The sequence below is a fragment of the Fundulus heteroclitus genome, chromosome 10 (assembly GCF_011125445.2).
Source record: "Fundulus heteroclitus isolate FHET01 chromosome 10, MU-UCD_Fhet_4.1, whole genome shotgun sequence".
NCBI lineage: Eukaryota > Metazoa > Chordata > Actinopteri > Cyprinodontiformes > Fundulidae > Fundulus > Fundulus heteroclitus.
In genome coordinates, this window is record NC_046370.1 from 20888482 (window position 1) to 20906304 (window position 17823).

General features: G+C 39.5%; 1 protein-coding gene across 3 annotated transcripts in view; it reads left to right on the forward strand.

The window, feature by feature from the left end:
* LOC105927383 (myosin-16) overlaps window positions 1–17823 on the forward strand; it is a 55613-nt gene that overhangs the window by 12838 nt on the left and 24952 nt on the right. For 2 of the 3 annotated variants that reach the window (XM_036142316.1, XM_012864112.3), the window contains exons 2-6: window positions 1380–1607; window positions 4599–4703; window positions 8208–8294; window positions 9267–9403; window positions 12413–12503. In XM_036142316.1, coding sequence (XP_035998209.1) covers window positions 1380–1607; window positions 4599–4703; window positions 8208–8294; window positions 9267–9403; window positions 12413–12503 — 648 coding nt within the window. The remainder of the gene's footprint in view (window positions 1–1379; window positions 1608–4598; window positions 4704–8207; window positions 8295–9266; window positions 9404–12412; window positions 12504–17823) is intronic. The other variant, XM_036142317.1, reaches the window with a different exon arrangement.

Sequence of the window (17823 nt, forward strand, 5' to 3'; positions counted from 1 at the left end):
GGGCAGGCAGGAAATCCAGCAGCAAAGCAGAGAGCTTACTTGGAGCACTGGGGTAGCAGGTAATCCAGCAGCAAAGCAGAGAGCTTATTTGGAGCACTGGAGGAGCAGGAAATCCAGCAGCAAAGCAGAGCGCTTACTTGGAGCACTGGGGTAGCAGGAAATCCAGCAGCAAAGCAGAGAGCTTACTTGGAGCACTGGGGTAGCAGGTAATCCAGCAGCAAAGCAGAGAGTTTACTTGGAGCACTGGGCAGGTCAAGGAAAGAATAAGGTGATCAGTAATGAGCTGACGAACCGACAAGCTAGAACTGACTGAAGGGAGCATAAATAGGAAGGATGACAGGTTGGCTGAGTTCTGGCTTGATTAGTGGCTGACAGGTGAAAGTGATCAGTGGAGCATGGAGAACTCGGGTGTATGGGAGGTGGAAAGTGCAATGAAATGTCCATGGTGCAGCAGGCAAAGCTGCACCATGACACCTAATGGATTATGGTATCCTCTTGAGGCAGTTGGCTTCTCTGGATTTTATTTGTAAAGACATAACATTTATCATTTTCCTTCCACGTATTAATCATGCACTACTTTGTGTTGGTCAGTCACATACAAATCCCACTAAAATACATTGAGGCTTGTGGATACAATGTGACCAACACGTAACAAAGTTCAAGGGCTTTGAATAGAATTAAAAGGCACTGTATGTACTCTGTGTGCACCTTTATGTGCAGAATGGGTTTCTTCATGCCTAACAACAGAGCTGATATTGCTTCTGAAAGGTGTGGAAACGGAGTGTATTTAGGAAGACAAATGCAGGCAAAAATGCGGTTGCCCAATCATTTGCCCAGATGTTTAGGGAAGCTCATTCTAAACGCCTTGCCCATGATGACAGGTCGATGATAAAGCAGAGTAAGCTCTCACTTTCAGGTCCTTTCACCCGTGTGGCAGCCAAGAAACTGGTGCTCATGAAAACTTGCTGATCCGGTCAGAGTTGCTGGTCATTGTCCTGCCTTATACTTGTTGACTATGTGAAATGCAAAGTAACAAAGAGAAGGTTCCTCCTGCCTTGAAGGGTATGTTTATTCTTGGGCCGTCACCTGCGGTAAGATCTTTGTATGGAATAAAGCTGCTAGTGTTTTCCTTAGACTGTTTTTATTTCCCTTATCCTCTGATATTATGTGTTAATCCCTTCTGCTTTTATTAATTGCGTGATTTTTTTATTTCCCATGGATCTCCCTCATCCTCTTCAACGTACAACTAGGTGATCAGCTTTCAGCGTTTTGTGAAACAAAATGTTTGTAAAAACTGGAGAGCAGTCATAATTTCTTACAAAACCAGCAAAACTCAAAAGAAATTCACCCGACCAAAATCTGTGTTTGTTTAACTTTAGGAGCAAGAGAACGTTCAGGCGTCCGAGCAGCGTTGTGCCCTGCTGGAGAAAGCCCATCGTGAACTGGAGCGGCAGCTATCGGGCCTTTCGGATCGCTTGGAGGAGGAGGAGGCCTGTTCGGCTCAGCTTGTCCTCCACAGGGAGAGGCTGGAAGCAGAGTGTGGCAGCCTGAGACGAGACCTGGACGACCTGGAGAGTGCCCTGACTGTGGCAGAGAGGGACAAACAGGTAGAATAGTGCAGACTTCAACACTAAGGAGCCTTCTGGCACCAGTAGACTTATGTATATACCTGTATTAGATACCACCTAATATTGATCCTGAATACATTTACCAGTATTGATGTAAATAAGGTTTTTAGTTAAATTCAATAATATTCACCAAAACACATCAAGATTTATAGCCTATCATCAAAGCATATATAAAGTTTTTTTAATTGTTACTTTTTACTTAAAAGGATTCAGTTGTGGTCTATATAAAGGGGAACTCTGATGCTTGTTCCAAATTCATAATTATTGTTGCCCCTCAGTCTCTCGTTTTGTCCCTGTTCTGAGGTGAGACTGAGAGCAACTCATTCTGGTACTGTCTCTTTAAATGCAAATGAGGCCCGTTACACCCCGCCCCGCTCCAGGTGGCACAGTGTACCAATCCACCCCGTTTGACCATTCCTGTAATATGCTGCTGTGGAACAAATAAATTAATTGTGTGGGTTACACTCAACAGCCGAACATTTTCACTTATCTACTTGTAGCTTCAACCTCCTTCAACTTCAAAATAATGGCTAGAAATTAAAATGGTGGCCTCACAAGATTGGTTAGCCAGAAGTCCATGACCTTGTTTAGCAGTACCACAGCAAATACTGTGACGTATTTGTTCAAAAAAACATAATAGAGAAAACTGAACAGTTTAAAAATATGACCCAAACAGAATATAAAGATATCTACGCAACTCCTGGACAGACTAAATTCAGCTTTTCTGCACTCCTGGAGACTCCAAGTACACAAGAAAATGTATTTAGGGACTAAAAAAGTGGAGTTTGTGTGATATTTCCCCTATAAAGAGATCCTAAAGAGTACATTTTTGCATATTTGCTGGAAAACCAAAACTCAACATTTCTCACATTAGTGAATCACATTTGGTCTTTGCAATGTTTTTTAAAGCATGATTTAAAAAAAAAAAAAAAAAAAAGATACCTTTTTGACACAATATGAGCCTTTTGAGGCAGTTTTATTTCAAATCAGGATTTGTACTACATTGCAAGGGTGATCCTACCTCTTTCACACATTTTGTCAAAAGGCAGCTGTACAATTTAAGGGATTTTACTGATGCTAATAACGATGTCACCAGTAATCACTGAAGTGGTATGAATAACAAAATGTAAATAAGAACTAGTGATTTTTTTCTAAACGGATATTCCTACTACACTATTTAGTTGTTTATAATAGTGTTTTTCGAGACACATGTCTCATTTTCTACCAGAAACAATCTTCTTGGCTGAATCACTAAATTAGCCAGGGGTTTGATTAATTTTGGGTGAACTGTAGGTGGAAAAGAAACAGCACACATCACCCTGAACACACCATGCCCTCCGTGAAGCATGGTTGTTGCAGCATCATGCTGTGGAGATGCTTTACAACGGAGGGTGTGGGAGAGCATGTCAGAGCCGGATGGCCTAATAACAGAACGACCCTGGAAGAAAGTCGGTTGACGGCTGTAAAAACCTGACACTAGGGTGGACGAAAACTGTAAGCATACAGCCAGAGGTGCAATGAAATGGTTTAGATAAAAGACAGGAGACTTGTGCTATTATGTTAATAAGAATGGACTAAAAAATATATTTCGAAATGTGCAAAGCTGGTAGAGCAACACACCAAATGACTTGAAGCTGTGGCAAAAAAAAGAGTTCAGAAGACGGTGTAGGTGTCGTCTTCCACATCACAATTATGAACTGCTGCATAAAATCCCAACAAAGTACGCTAGAGTTTGTGGTTATAACAGGTGAAACTTGAGAGAAAAAAAAAACATTTAGGGATATACATTCTTTAACTCAATGACAGAATGTGACTTCAATAAAAAAGACAAAATAAAACGGCGTCAAACAACTTTAATGCAGAAGGCCCAGAATCCTCAGACATAACTTTCTACAACCACATGTTGTGCTTTTTATGACCAATTATGCAGCAGATATTCACGCCACAGTCTGTCCCTGTTTAACCTACATCTGTGTTGTAAATTTCAGATCACTATAAAAATGCCTCGCGGCTGATTTACAATGCTTCTCTCGAAGTTGGCAAGTTTTGAAATGCTGTAACAAAAGCCCCGTCTCCTGTGCTCAGACACCGATGCCAGAGGCTACTCTGCCATCTCCATTACAGCCCTCTCACTGAAGCCATTATCTGTTTATGTGAGGTTTATTAAGGGATTAAGATGCTATCTCTTGTTCAGGTATGCCAGTGCATTCTCAAACTGTGCGTGAAGGTGGTGAGGGTGGTCTCTGTGGAGCTACTGGGGCTGACGTAGGCTTTAAGAATCTACTTGAGATCAACCCAGTCCTTAGATTAAAAAGACATTTCCTCTTCAGATCTGTTAGGATTACCAAAATGATTTCTACCTGCTGTTAAAAGGAAACGTTTAGTCTGATTTAGTCCTAGGCATTGAAAAAAAAAAAAAGATGGTTATGTGCCATTTGGTACAGCATCTGTAAACATCTGGTCGGTGAATCAGCTCTTAAAAATTGAATTGTCTGATGCTTTTTTTTAGGACATTGTTATCACAACTGGCTGGACATGTGGTCTTTGATCCATCCAAGGGAGAAAAAGATTGATCTCATCCGTTTTGTAATTAATTGTAAAGCACATGTCTCCATTACCAGCTTTTCTCTGTTCCAGCCTGCGTTCACGCGCACCTCATTTGTGTCTTCAGCTGGAGTCAGAGCCCAATCTGCTGGGAGGAGGCTTTGATGTCTGTTGGAAAAGGGACAACCATAATGACATCTGTTTCTATCTTGAAACAGGATTACCGTTTTACAGTGCAGCAGTAGACACTGCCGAGTGAAGCTGCTGCGTTTGTATGCTTGAATGCAGAAGAAAGGGAGAGCTTGGTGTCAGAGGAGATCAGATCAGAAGTTTCCATCAAACTGAATCATGCTTTAACACCTAAAAACTCTTAATGTTCTTTAAGTTTCATTTTGAACTTCTTCTACTTCTTCCTTCTACTTGTAGTTGTCCGACAGTGAGGTGAGGAGGCTGACCGAGCAGCTTCTGGAAAGGGACCAAGCCGTGCAGAAGCTCCAGAGGGAGAAGGAACATTTGGTGGAGCTCAGCCAGGTAAAGACAGGGCAGGCGCATTTTATGTTGTTTCTACATCAGATGTTGGTGACATCCATTCACGTGGGTTAAAAAAATATTTATCCTTAATTGCAGTCACTTCATTCTAAGCTGGACTGCTTTCTCTAGGTTGGCAACCTTGAAATTAGTCTTTTATTTTACAAAGAAACAGACACAGATATGCAACCTAAGCATGAACTGATATTCCTACAGGTTATTGTCCCTAAACACAAATCAGACTGGTTCTTAATATATTCCACATAACCTTTAGCATTAATCACATTATGTTTCAGAGTAGAGAAATTGAGAGTGTGTTCCCATATTATCAGAGCCAGCTTTTGGTTTATCATCATGGACATTTACTCTGCACTGCTAGGTCTTATCTTTTTTAATGCGACTGACACGGCAGAAGTGGAATTTTTCGGCAGCCTCAGTACTTCGCTGTCTTGTGCTTGCGTATGTTGTTGTGCTTATTCTGCTCTTTGCCACCATTCCTGGTCCCCTTTACCCCTGAACATCAGACGTCCTCTCTTTTTCAACTTTTCATTAACCCTCAACTTCACTGAGATCTTGGTTGGCGGCACCGTGGCTTACCATGACAATTACAGAAGAGAGCAGACAATGTAAACAGGCAGGCGCACTTATGAAGCTAACAGTGACTTTGCACATCTTTCGCTTCAATTCACCTCGCTAATGTCCGCTACCTGGCTAACAAAATTAAGAAACTGCTGCTTCTGAACTCCAAAGACTTGGACCTCTGCAGACCTGCCACCCACTATTTTACCAAAACTTGGCTCTTAGAGACATCTGCAATCCCCCACCTTGACAGCTTCAGCTGCAAGTTTGAAAAGCAGCCGTTCACACCTACCGCCTCACTGACACAATAGTTCCCCACACATTAACCACCCTCCTCCTCTCAGGCCTACTGCGTGGACCTAAGATCCCACAACAACATGTAAAGAGCCTCTTAATATCAGAACACCAGGAACTCTCCAACACCTGACATGTTTCCCCCTTATGCCTGAGAACCTGTGCTGGCCAAACATCCTCGACAAATCTCTGGAGCTGTGTGAGTTTCCCTCAGGCTGCAAAACACTTCACAATCATCCAGGTCCCCAACAAATGGACCATCAAGAGGTTAACTAACCGCAGGCCTGTTGCCCTGACTTGTGTGTTCATGAAATTCTTTGTGCGACTGCTGTTGAAGGATCTGAGAGACATCCCCCCCCCTCCCCGCTAGATGCCCTTCAGTTTGCTTACCAGGCAATCATGTCAGCAGATGATGAAGTCACTTCAGGACTACACTTTATCCTGCCCAACCTTGACTACCCAGGGACGTACACAGGATCATGTTTGTGGACTTCACCTCAGCCTTCAGCACCAACCCAAGCTCACCCAGCTGGCAATGCAACCCTTCACCTGTCAGTGGATCAGCTGCTTCCTGACTGACTGGCATTGACAGATGAGGCTAGAGAGCATCTTCTTCTGCTCAAGGAGCATCAGCACTGGTGCCCACAGGGATGTGTTCTCTCCCAACGCCTCTTCCTCCTGGACACAAATGACAGCACTTCACAGGACCTGTCTGTTCTATGTTCATCCATTACAAAGACAGACTCATCCACAAAACAGGACAGGTCCAAACTGCGATGAACAATTAGTCCCATGGAGAAGATCATGGGGGATGACCTTTCCTCCATCCAGGACGTGTACAGCTCTAGGGAAAGGAAAAAGCCTGCTAACAACTCTGCAGACCCCACATATCCTGGACAGAAACTGTTTAGACTTTTATCTTCAGATCAGTGCAACAGAGCGCTAATTGAAAAATAAAACCTGCAGCTACGGCTGTTTCTCTAATTAGCACAATAGAAATCTTACAGCTTGATTAGTCAGTTGCTCTGCTGTGAACCAAAATCAGTATTTTGCACTTTCACAACTCTTAACTTGTCTTTTAATTTTCTTTACACAATTACAAGACAAAGATCATACTGTTTACAAATATACCGAATATCTGTACATTGTGAGCACTGTAACCAAAATGAAATTCCTTGATTGTGCACAACCAAGCTTGAATAAAGATGATAATTGATTGAAGCATCTCAAGGACCTCATGGGTCTCTTGTTGGACCCCTTGCCACTGGCTTAGTCATCTCTCCACTCTTTTCCTTGTAGACAAATATCTGTAAAACTCCAGTTTGCTTACAACTGATCCAGGATAAAAGCAAATCTGCATATAGTCAGGAGGTGGATCGACTGGTCCACTGGTGCGGATGGATCCACCTGGAGTTAAACCCACTCAGGGCAGTAGAGATAATCGTAGCGTTCCGGATAACTTTCCCTACACGGCCTCCCTTCACCCCCCTCAACAACTTTCTGTCTGCAACACTTTCTTCCCCCAGGCTGTCACTCTGAAGAACACTTGACAGGGCAAGAGAGTTTTAGGGTAAAAATCACAAATTACCAAACAGAACACAAAGGCCCATCTCACATTTGTAAAAAAACAAAACAAAACTATACACTATAGCTTTCCAAAGCTTTATTGATAATATTCTGTGGACTGACAAGAAAGAGGTGGAACTTTTTGGAGTTTGTGTATTCTTCTACATCTGGTGTAAAACCAACAAAGGACTTTAGGAAAAGAACATCAAAACATGGTGGTGGTAGTGTGGTGGTCTTGACCTGCTTTGATGCTGTAGGACTTGGACGACTTGCAATAGTTAAGGGAAGTATGAATTCTGCTCTCTATTTCAGAGCCCCGAAGGAGAAAATTGGGCCATCAATTTGGGACTAGCCACAAGTGCTCTTGGGTTATGCAGCAGGACAATAATGCCATACACACAAGCAATCCCTCCTAAAGGCTCTAAATCTGACTGGAATGCTGTAGCATGGCGTTAAGCAAGTCATTCCTGTTCAAAAACTCTCAAGTGTGGCTCAATTGAAACCCCTCTGTAAAGAGCAGGGTGCCAAATTCTTCCAGACCAATATGAAAGATTGCAAAAAAGATGTTTAGTGCAATCCTTGATACAAATTGTAGCCAAGGGTGAAACAATCAGTTAAGAGGGATAATTAGGGGATAATTATCATTTCACATATGGACAAACTTCTTCAGATTTTTCTCAGATTTTTTTCATTTTACCATTGAAAACCCTTTTTTGAATTTGCTTAAGTCATAATTGTCTTAAATTGGAATTTGTTTGAATATCTGAAACATCAATGTCAGACAAACAAAACAAAAACATAAGAAATTTCCAAGGGTAAAATTACGTCTCCTCGGTAATGTACACCCCCGGACAATTTTCAGATTTTAATGAAAAAAGACTTTATGTAAGAAGATAGAAAGAAATAAGCTGGCTGTGGATCAAACAGGAAACTGCATGTGACATTTTCATTGCAAAAAAAAAAACTACTTCTGCCTTTGCAGTCAGATGGATGTGAAGTTGTGTGATGAATCAAAGATTAAAAAAACATCTGCAACTGCGGCTCAGACATCTTGTGTTGTTCTAACAGCAAGCTATTGAGGATCTGCAGATGGAGGAGGACAAAGTGAACTTGCTGACAAAAGAGAAAACCAAACTGCAGTTACAAGCTGAAGATGTAAGTCTATATTTTTTAACACCCAGCTCTTGGAGTTGAATGAAACATTTATGTATCCTGATGCATCTCAATAATCCAGTTAGAAAAATAAAATGGTTAGATCCTCTGCACGAGTTCTTCTTTGATGAATCATTTTGTCTCTGCTGTAAGAGATGTCCTCAATGTGAGGAGTTTGAGGTAAACTCTGCCTCAGAAGTAGTACCTGTTTCAAGTCTAAAGAATTAAAGCCCCTTCTGAAGCCAGATAACTGACTGTTGAATGTGGATTGTAGATCCACATTTTTAATTAAGAAGCATATATATATATATATATATATATATATATATATATATATATATATATATATATATATATATATATATATATATATATATATAGTAATTTCATTACTTCATTTCAGGATTAATGTGCACAAAAACAATAGATTTGACTTTGGATCAACTATGCTCTCAATGTACATATATTTTATATATAAATGCATGTTTGCTGGGAAATAAATATTTATTTTTTTAACAAAAATGTGTGTAGATATGGTATTCTAAAGAATATGTTAACATTGTCATGCCAAAAAAAGGCACGTTGAAGAGAAGACAAACGATAAAGCCAGCTTTGTGACTATATTGTCAAGACAGGTCAACAGAATTCGAGAACTAACCCTTTAGATTGTTGAGACAAATTCCTCTCAAACTTCTACACAGTCAACGTAAATTTTATAGTGCGACCAAACAACAACATTGATCATTTTCAAGTTGATTTTTTGTTGTATAATCCATCCATCCAGTCAGCGGTTATACTCTCTTATCTATTATTAATTAAAAGTATTTCTTGTCAGCATTATAGGGGACACCTTTTCCTTGTCCCTTGAGATTAAAGAAAACCAAATGTGGTGACTTTAAAACCAAAGTATGTACCGAACCATGATTTTGGTGTACCTGTAATATGTTGTCTTCTTGCATGTTTTCCTAAATTCAGCTGGAGTACCAGCTGGAGCAGCTTCAGCGTGGTGAGCCCGAGAAGGCCAGGAGAAAGCTGGAGGCTGACAGCAGACAAACTAAGGACAGCTTAGGAGGGGTGGAGAAGATGAGTGGTTTGGAAGATCTTATCAAAAGGTCAGTCAAAAATGCTTTCCCTACTGGTACTTTCACTGTCCGTCCAGCGGTTTAATTTTCTATATAAAATCTGAATAGCACCTACTAGGCTTTTAATACACTTTAAACAGGCATGTGTTTCCAGCTCTTGAAAATCAATTCAGATTATTAGTGAACAACAACATAAAAAATGGCTCACTTACACTAAAGCTGTGCTGAGGCTGCCTTATCACAATATTCTCATGATTTGTAGTAGTGAAGGAACCAAGCTAAGAGAGTGGCTGTGGAAAAAAAATTGTTTTCAATAATAGAAAAAAAAAAAAAAGAAAACTGACAGTTTGGTCTTGCATGGGGAGAACAGGTCATGGAGCACAAAAAAATGAAACAAGCATGAAACAGTCAGTCGACGGAAGAATCCAGCTGTGAACAAAGAGTACCAGTGAGCTTGAATACTGAGGGAGGGGTGGAGAATGACAAATGAACCAGTGGAGTTAATCAGAGGATATATGGAGCAGTTGACGCTAAACAGAAAATAAAACCAGAACTCCAAAACACCAGGAGAACAGTACAAATTGAAAACAGGAAATATACACATAAATTATGCTGTTTTAATAAATGAGTTATTCCAAATAGATATATTTTGAAACTGCATTTGGTAAAATTATCTATAAAGTGTTGCTGCAGCTCATTTGCAACATGTTATACATATAAAAATTTATTTTTGTGAGTTTTGTAGATAACATCTTTCATGTCATGTTTTACATAAGTGTAAGCTATGCCACTATTATGCACTTTGGTGCCTATTCAAGTCACAACTATACCAAGTTGGCTTGTGTACCAAAGTATGTTTAAATCAAACTTTTCCTTTTGGTTGCTTGATTTTGGTGCCAATGTGTCTGCTTTTGTATGTATCTCACTCAAAAGTTTGAAGATCTGATGCTGTTATTACAGTAAGTAATTACAGCGTGAAATAGCTTGGAAAGGAATGTGGAGAGCTTTTAAATGAGAACTGCAGCCTAGCAATTGCCTTTGTTGGACATTATGCATAAAGAAATAATAAAAATGTCAGTTCTTTTGATGCTCGCCATTTAGAATCAGTCTGTCTTAGTCTTGTTTTTCATTCGTTTTCCTTTAATTGTATTCCTATTTAATGACAGCAGATGGGTTGGGTAAATATGTACCTGCTTTGACCCGTTTCCTGAGCCAAGACAGGATTTGTCTCTTTAATCTCTGTGGAATGCTTGATTATATGTAATTAGCCACGGAAAGCTCAAAGACAGGTTAAAAACTCTCCAGTTAGTCCTGATATTTAAAACCCTACCATAATCATAAACATTTACAGAAAGCATGCATTTAATTCCAGCTCTCATGTAGACCATGCATTATAACGACCTTTATGAGGACGCAGAAACCATGTGATGAATGACTTTTGTGGGCGATTGGGTGGACCAGTCTTGTTCACATCTGACTGTTATGGTTTGGTGGGACAGAAAGCTTCCCTGGTCATCCGTTCCTCCTCCAGAATAAAGACAACTTGATGGTCACCAGGAATGTTCTGACACTGTGCTTCTACCTAAACCACACGCCTTTCACATCTGGCATGCTCCAAACAAAACATGCCTGTGTAACTGGAAATTTGTGTGATAAATTAACACAAGGGAGCACAGAGGTGAAGAATTATTTTACTTTAGTAAAATAATTCAGGCTAATTTCACGTTCCTGAATTACAGATAAATGTAATGCTTTTATTGTGAATGTTTACATGTTTACCTGTTTTCTTTGTGTTTATTTTTGCCCTTTTCTGTTCCACATCAGTTCAACAGTTAATGAAACAATTAATTTTTCAAAAGTTTTTCCTAAAATTTACTAAAATATTTTAAATCTTTAGAACATATTTTACAACATACCTAAATTACACACTTTTCCTGTTGGATGTATTTGCATGGCCACCATAATTTGGTGTAACATGATTCAACATATACAGCCATCAGTAATTAGACATGAATGGACTAAAACCCTGCGTTTCATTTTTAGGAATATCTTTACCTCATTTTGACTTTTGGATAAGAAGTTGGCCAACTATGAAAATTGTTGTCTGTCCACTTTTTGCTGCTTTTTTTTATCTTTAAATCCATCCTCGCCAGCTATGGCGTCCACAGTGCAGCAGCGAACTCTAGGTGGAGAAAGCAGGTTTGTTGAGTGATACCAAGTTTAGGCGGCGGGTGGAGGGTTACATTACCAGATGATTAAACATGCTATTGTTTATTTATTTAAAATAAAGAATCAAAATCAAGAAGCAATTCATAAAAATATCTTTGTAAATTGAAATCTTACTTTTGGGGACAGCGGGTTATGTTGACTAGATCCAATTTTGGGGGGTTCATAACCCCGCTAACCCCCCACAAATTACGTCCTTGCCCAATCCAGAATATGTGGCAAGTTCTGGAAACTGATGTGACGCCCTAACATTTATTTGTAAAAAGAAATAGAACATAATTTGTCATTCTTCTTCGACTACGCAATGCTGCACTAGGTTGTGTTGGTCTTTCACATAAAACTCCCCAAAACAGCAGTTGTAACAGGACAAAATGAGGAAAAACGTTCCCTGGACCCGGAGTCTCAGAGATCAAAGAATACCTGTTCCCCAGGCGAGGCATACATGAAGATCCCAACATGTTACAATCTGCCCTTAGTAATATGACAGCTAAGAGATGTATTTACGGTACCTTGCAGCTACAATCACAAGAAGAAAAGAACCAGGTGTCAGAAAAAACATGGACTACACATCTCCAACTCAGCTTGACCCTGCTTCATATTAATAAAAATCAATGACTCACCTTGTTTCCGAAGTGGTGTGCTCTCTAGACCGTCCTGGGACGGAAAGTCTGTCAGTTCAGCTCAGCTCATGGTTCAGTGAAGTGTCATCAGCTGTAGCAATAAAAAATGACATGTTGAGAAATGCATCCTTCAGTCAAATGTTTCTTCTGATTGAATGAAGAACATGCTTTTGTGCTCTCTACCTCTTTGAAGGAAGGACTTGGAGATCAGCAGTACCGCCACCAAGCTGGAAGCAGAGGAGGCCCTCAACATCGGACTGCAAAGGAGGAGCAAGGAGCTACAGGTTAGGCCCTGCTATGTTTAAATAAGAGGGGAACGTTCACAAGGTCAACTGCTAAACAGAGCCTTAGGAACATTGTTTGAAGAAGCCGCCATTTTTATACAGAAATTAAAGCTGGTGAGCAGAATTTATGGTTCCTCCTCAATACTTGGCTTTGGGGATGAGGTTCTTTTTTTCTGAAATGCTGTAATATATTTGCACCAGATGTAACAGAACACACATCTTACAAAGTATCACTATTGTCCACTGGATAATTTTCCAAATGTCTTAGTTATCAACAATTTTTTTTTTTTTTTTTTTTTTTTGGCAAAGGAAGGACCAGCCTTTGTGTTCTCTTTGGTCAGCAATGGTTTTCTCCATTGATGCAATTTTGACACAATTTCTCTCTGATTGTTGAACCATAAACACTGACCCAAACTGAGGCAAGTGAGGCCTGCAGTACTTTGAATGTTGTGCTGGGTTCTTCTGACTTTCTTCATGCGTCACTGATTGACTTCTGCGGTACGTTTGCTAGTCTGGCCATTTCTGAAAAGGTTCACAATGGTTCCAGTGCTTTCCATTCGTGGATAATGGCTCTCACTGAGGAGTCTCATTGCCTTAGAAGTTGCTTTCCAACCCCTTCTAGGCTCAGGTATGTCCATGTCTCTCTGATTTGTCACTGGATTAATTTAGACTGAGGCGTGATATGTTGCTTTTTCAGATCTTTTAGCCTACTTCAAGTTGTCAGACAGGTTCTATTCAGGTGATTACTTGATTCTATAGATGTGCCAGTACTTAAAATTGACCATGACTTTCCAAAAATGGAGCGTGGTTATTCAGAGTCAATACCTGATTTACTAATGGGGGTATATTTACTTTTTCACATAGGACCGAGTTGATAGGGTTTTTCCTTCAATCAATGAAATCATTATTTAAAAACTGCTGTTTTCAAGTCTTTTTAAGATCTTAAAACATTGAAGTTTCATAACACAGCAAAATACTTTCTCACAGCTGTGCAATCATTACTTTTCATTCTGGTCCGTAAGTTTGTGATAAAATGTTGTTGGATGAGATCTGTCAACATTAAAATGTCAAAATATTTCACATCATAGTGATGTATGTCTTGCAAAGGGCTATGGTTAAGCTCCAAGTTATTCACATTACTGGTAGCTCTAGGGTTAAAGTAACCTTTAATTCAAGGATGAATTATCAAAATTTCATTTGAAAAATTTAAATATTTTCAGCAATGAAAAGAATGGTTTGATTTTTGTCATGCAGATAAAGATTTTTCCACTGATTATCGAGAAGGGTATGAATAATGGCAATTTTTGACCAAACGTAAATCATCCATCCATCCATCCATTTTCCAACCCCCTTAATCCCAATGTAAATCATATCAGATTTATTTTTATTTGTGCTCTTTTCAAATTGTTTAATTTATTTTGAGAGATCCCTGTCTCATTTCCAACCATAAACAAACTTCTTGGTTGAATAAAAATGATTTAAATTGGCCAGGGGCTTGAATAATTTTGGACTTGACTTTATCCAGTTGGTGTCATCATGGAACCTCATCTGAGTCTAAGCTATAATTTTGAAGCCCTGATATTAAAGTGAGACCTTTATACTTGATGCTATTTTATGTCTATGGTTGGTACTGTTAGTTTGATGTAAAAAGAAAGTAGATTTTGAGTTGTTTCTGTTGTGCTGAAGGATATGTTAGGTAAAATAATGTTTAGCATCAACTTTTGGGCAAATCAAAAAGTAAAAGAAACCTCCATCCAGTTTTAAATAGGATCTTTGTGGACTAGGTGAAGAACATGGTGAGAGACAAGATACAATTTGTAAACACTGTCAAAATGCTGCGACCTGCTAACCATTACCTCCTACCTATTATGAAGTTAGCATCTGCTCCAGAGCTCTAAATGAAAGATCAATTTATTAACTTGAACTGTATGTAAACATCTATGTTTCAAATTAAAAAAAATACAGTATTTTCTGGACTATAAGGCGCACCACATTATAAGGCGCGCAGTGAATTTATGTGTCTGTGTGTTATTGTCCACATATAAAACGCACCGGATTATGAGGCGCACTGCACATTCTTCCCAAGTGTGTAATATCACTCTGCCCCTCCGGTAGGGTGACCAGATGTCCCTGATTTCCGGGGACAGACCCTGTTTTGGATGACCTGTCCCCGCAAAAGCTTTTCAGTGTATCATGATGGAGTAAAAAAAGTTTAGCACAACAAGAGGTATGTACCCGGTCCTACCGCTGTCCCTAAGTAGTAGAGCTTTGCCGAACACACCTTCCCTGCCCCCCGTCGGCGTTGCAGTTCAGACAAAACAAACCAACCCCCAGGCAGAGACTCTGTGCTTAACAAAATCAGAGACGTCCCCAGTTTTCATTTGAGAACTCAAATCTGGTCCCCTCAAGAAAGAAATACACTGGCCATGTAATGTAAGCGGCCCGGCTTATGAGCCATTTACACCAGACGCGACAAAGTACGCAGCAACATGATTCTGCGGAGCGAACTTTCATTTTGGCTAAGTAATTAAAGAAAGTCAAATTATCAGTAATGTATCCTATGTTTTGATCTCCTAGAAGTCCGTGTCTAGACCACAGTCAGGCAGTCTTGTAGAAAGCTCAGTGGTCTGATCATGTAGTGACACAGTGTACCGTAATGATCCGAATGTTGAGCGGAGCGGCTTTGTTACTTACCAAAGTCGTACTTACACATTCTAACAGATTTTTGAGCACATTGTAGCACATAAAATCGGTCAGTAAGCACAACTTTAATCACATATAAGGTGCACCGGATTATAAGGCGCACCATCAATTTTGAGAATATTTAAGGATTTTAAGTGTGCCTTATAGTCCAAAAGATACAGTACTTAAAACCATCTCATCTGAACTGGATATTCCCACACAGTTTAGAGATTCTTTAAAAAAGCACAGAGGTATATTAAACCTCCATTCTTTTTGTGAAACATAAAAAAGCAGCAGCTCAATATTTTTTTTATGTAGTGGGCCACCTTTATATTAGAAGAGCATAAAACGTGCAATAAATGGTCCTGTCAAAGATAGACTTTTATATTTTCCAATAATTAAATACTCTTTTAAACACAGTTTAGACTTTGTGAATCACTGATTTGGAAGCTAAGTTTCCCCAAAATAATGCTAAGAAAATGCTTTGATGAACCCAATATTGTGCATCGTTTTGTGAACTGGATTTACTCTTACACCACTAATCTGTCATATTATGGTGCCCAAGCATGCATACTTGGTTCTTTATTCATTTACGTATTTTATTTATGTAGCCCTTTCCAACAGCCAACCAGACAGCCAACATACTTTACAATAAAATCATAAAACTCATAAAAAAACAGATAGAACAAATAAAACAGTTAAAAGCTAATGTCACTGAGTATTAAAAACCTCCCTGAATAAGAATGCCTTGATTTTGGTTTTAAAAAGGCCCAGGTTATTGATTGAGCAGAGATCCAGAGGGAGCTGGCTCCAGAGTCTGGATGTCGCGACCGACTCCCTGCTAACCTAGTGCTGAGCAAAAGCTGACAAGTCAGTGGACAAACGCATTCCTGGCTTTCAGCAGAGCTGCTGCCATCTGCTAAGTGATCGGATCAGTCACTTCACTGCTTCAGGACTGTCAGGAGACGGTTCAGACCCATGGCCTACATACTTCGCCATGTACAGATGGATCTTCTATTTTCATCTGATGTTGTCACTTTATAGTTAGAAAAATGTACAACCACTGCTCTTGTCTTGACTCTTCTTAGTTTATGTCATTAATAAGAAAGTGAAACAAATAGACAATATAAAGAAGACCAGGTTCTCATTCTGTTCCCTCTTTAAGAGGAAAATTGTTGCATGGTCTGTTTAATCGGGTAAAGGCCAGCTGGAGAACAGATCAGCTTAGATCCTGTCTGTTTCACAGGCCATTGTTGTTTTGTTTTCACCAAATCTGTTTCTGATATTAGTTTAATTCTCAGATGCAAGAAAAAGATGCAAAATGATTTTTTTTATTGTCAGCGGGTAGAGTTAATATAAAGATTTTGTGGGAGGACTGTACTGAACTGCGGCAGTGGTCTAACATACCGCAACAAAGTATCCCAGTATGGGTCAATGTAGTTAGATCTTTTGTGGCTGACATTCTAAGCACAAATCTAACATACGATTTCAATCTGCAATGTTTATTTATTACATAATAAAACTTTATTGATGCAGACATATTTGCCTGGCTAGTATTTTTATCTGGACTAACTACCATGTCAAAGATGCTGCAGTCATGCGATAGATTTTTTTTTTCCACTCTTACAATGGAGATAAAAGGTTTACAAGGGGAAACCCACGCATATTTTATGCATAATCCCTTATTTCGACTCACTTCGATTCATTTGAGTTAATTTGTATGTAGCTAACAAATATTGTCTCAAGGTACTTTACAAAACAAATCAACTTTACTTAAAGAAATATATAGTGAGTACATTTCCAACATATGTGCAGATTTAGAATCAGTCTATTTTCCAATGTGATACCTTTAAAGAATGAAACCATGTTCAATTTATTGGTGAGGAGGTTTGAAAACCAAGGGATCATGGCCAACTGCATTGAGTCACTAACTATCATGGACATGGACTATCTCCCACACTGAGCATGCATGTGGCGACAGTAGGAAGAAATACTTCATTTTAATGGGAAGAACACAGATGGGGAGATTTGAGAAGACAGAGCATACACCAGAAAAATAAAATAGAAGCATTGGTCCAGGACTACTTTCTAGGTTAAAGATAAAGTAAAGTGTTAATAGCAGCAGTAGCTCCTTTAGTGGCTTCATTTAGGAGAGAAACACAGCTAAACATATGAACTCTGAGCCAGTAATGGCATCTATGGGATCAAAAACTGAGCCCAAATGGATAGTTTGTGGCAAAAGAAGCTCCTTCTATTGCTTTATCTAGGACAAAGAGAGGATTACGCATGGAAAGACAGGGCTAGTTGTATCATCTATAGATCTACTTGAAGTTGTCACAGTTAAACAGTAACATCGGGCCAGCCATGCATAACTTTCATGAAGAGAATCGCAAGAGGTGATCAACAGGCGGTTCTGTTCAATTCTTTTTTTAAAGCACATCTGTGTTCAGGATATTGGTGGCTTGACTGGTGAACAAACGGCCAGAGGCTGCTCATGGAGGACTCGTCTTTGCTTGTTTATGATGGAACTGTTTCGTGCAAGAGGCTAAAGATTCCCTGATCTAACAGAACATTATGTTAAATAGTGTAACTCTGCAAGTCTGGCATTGAAATCAGTGCTTTGTCTTTTGTGTGGATT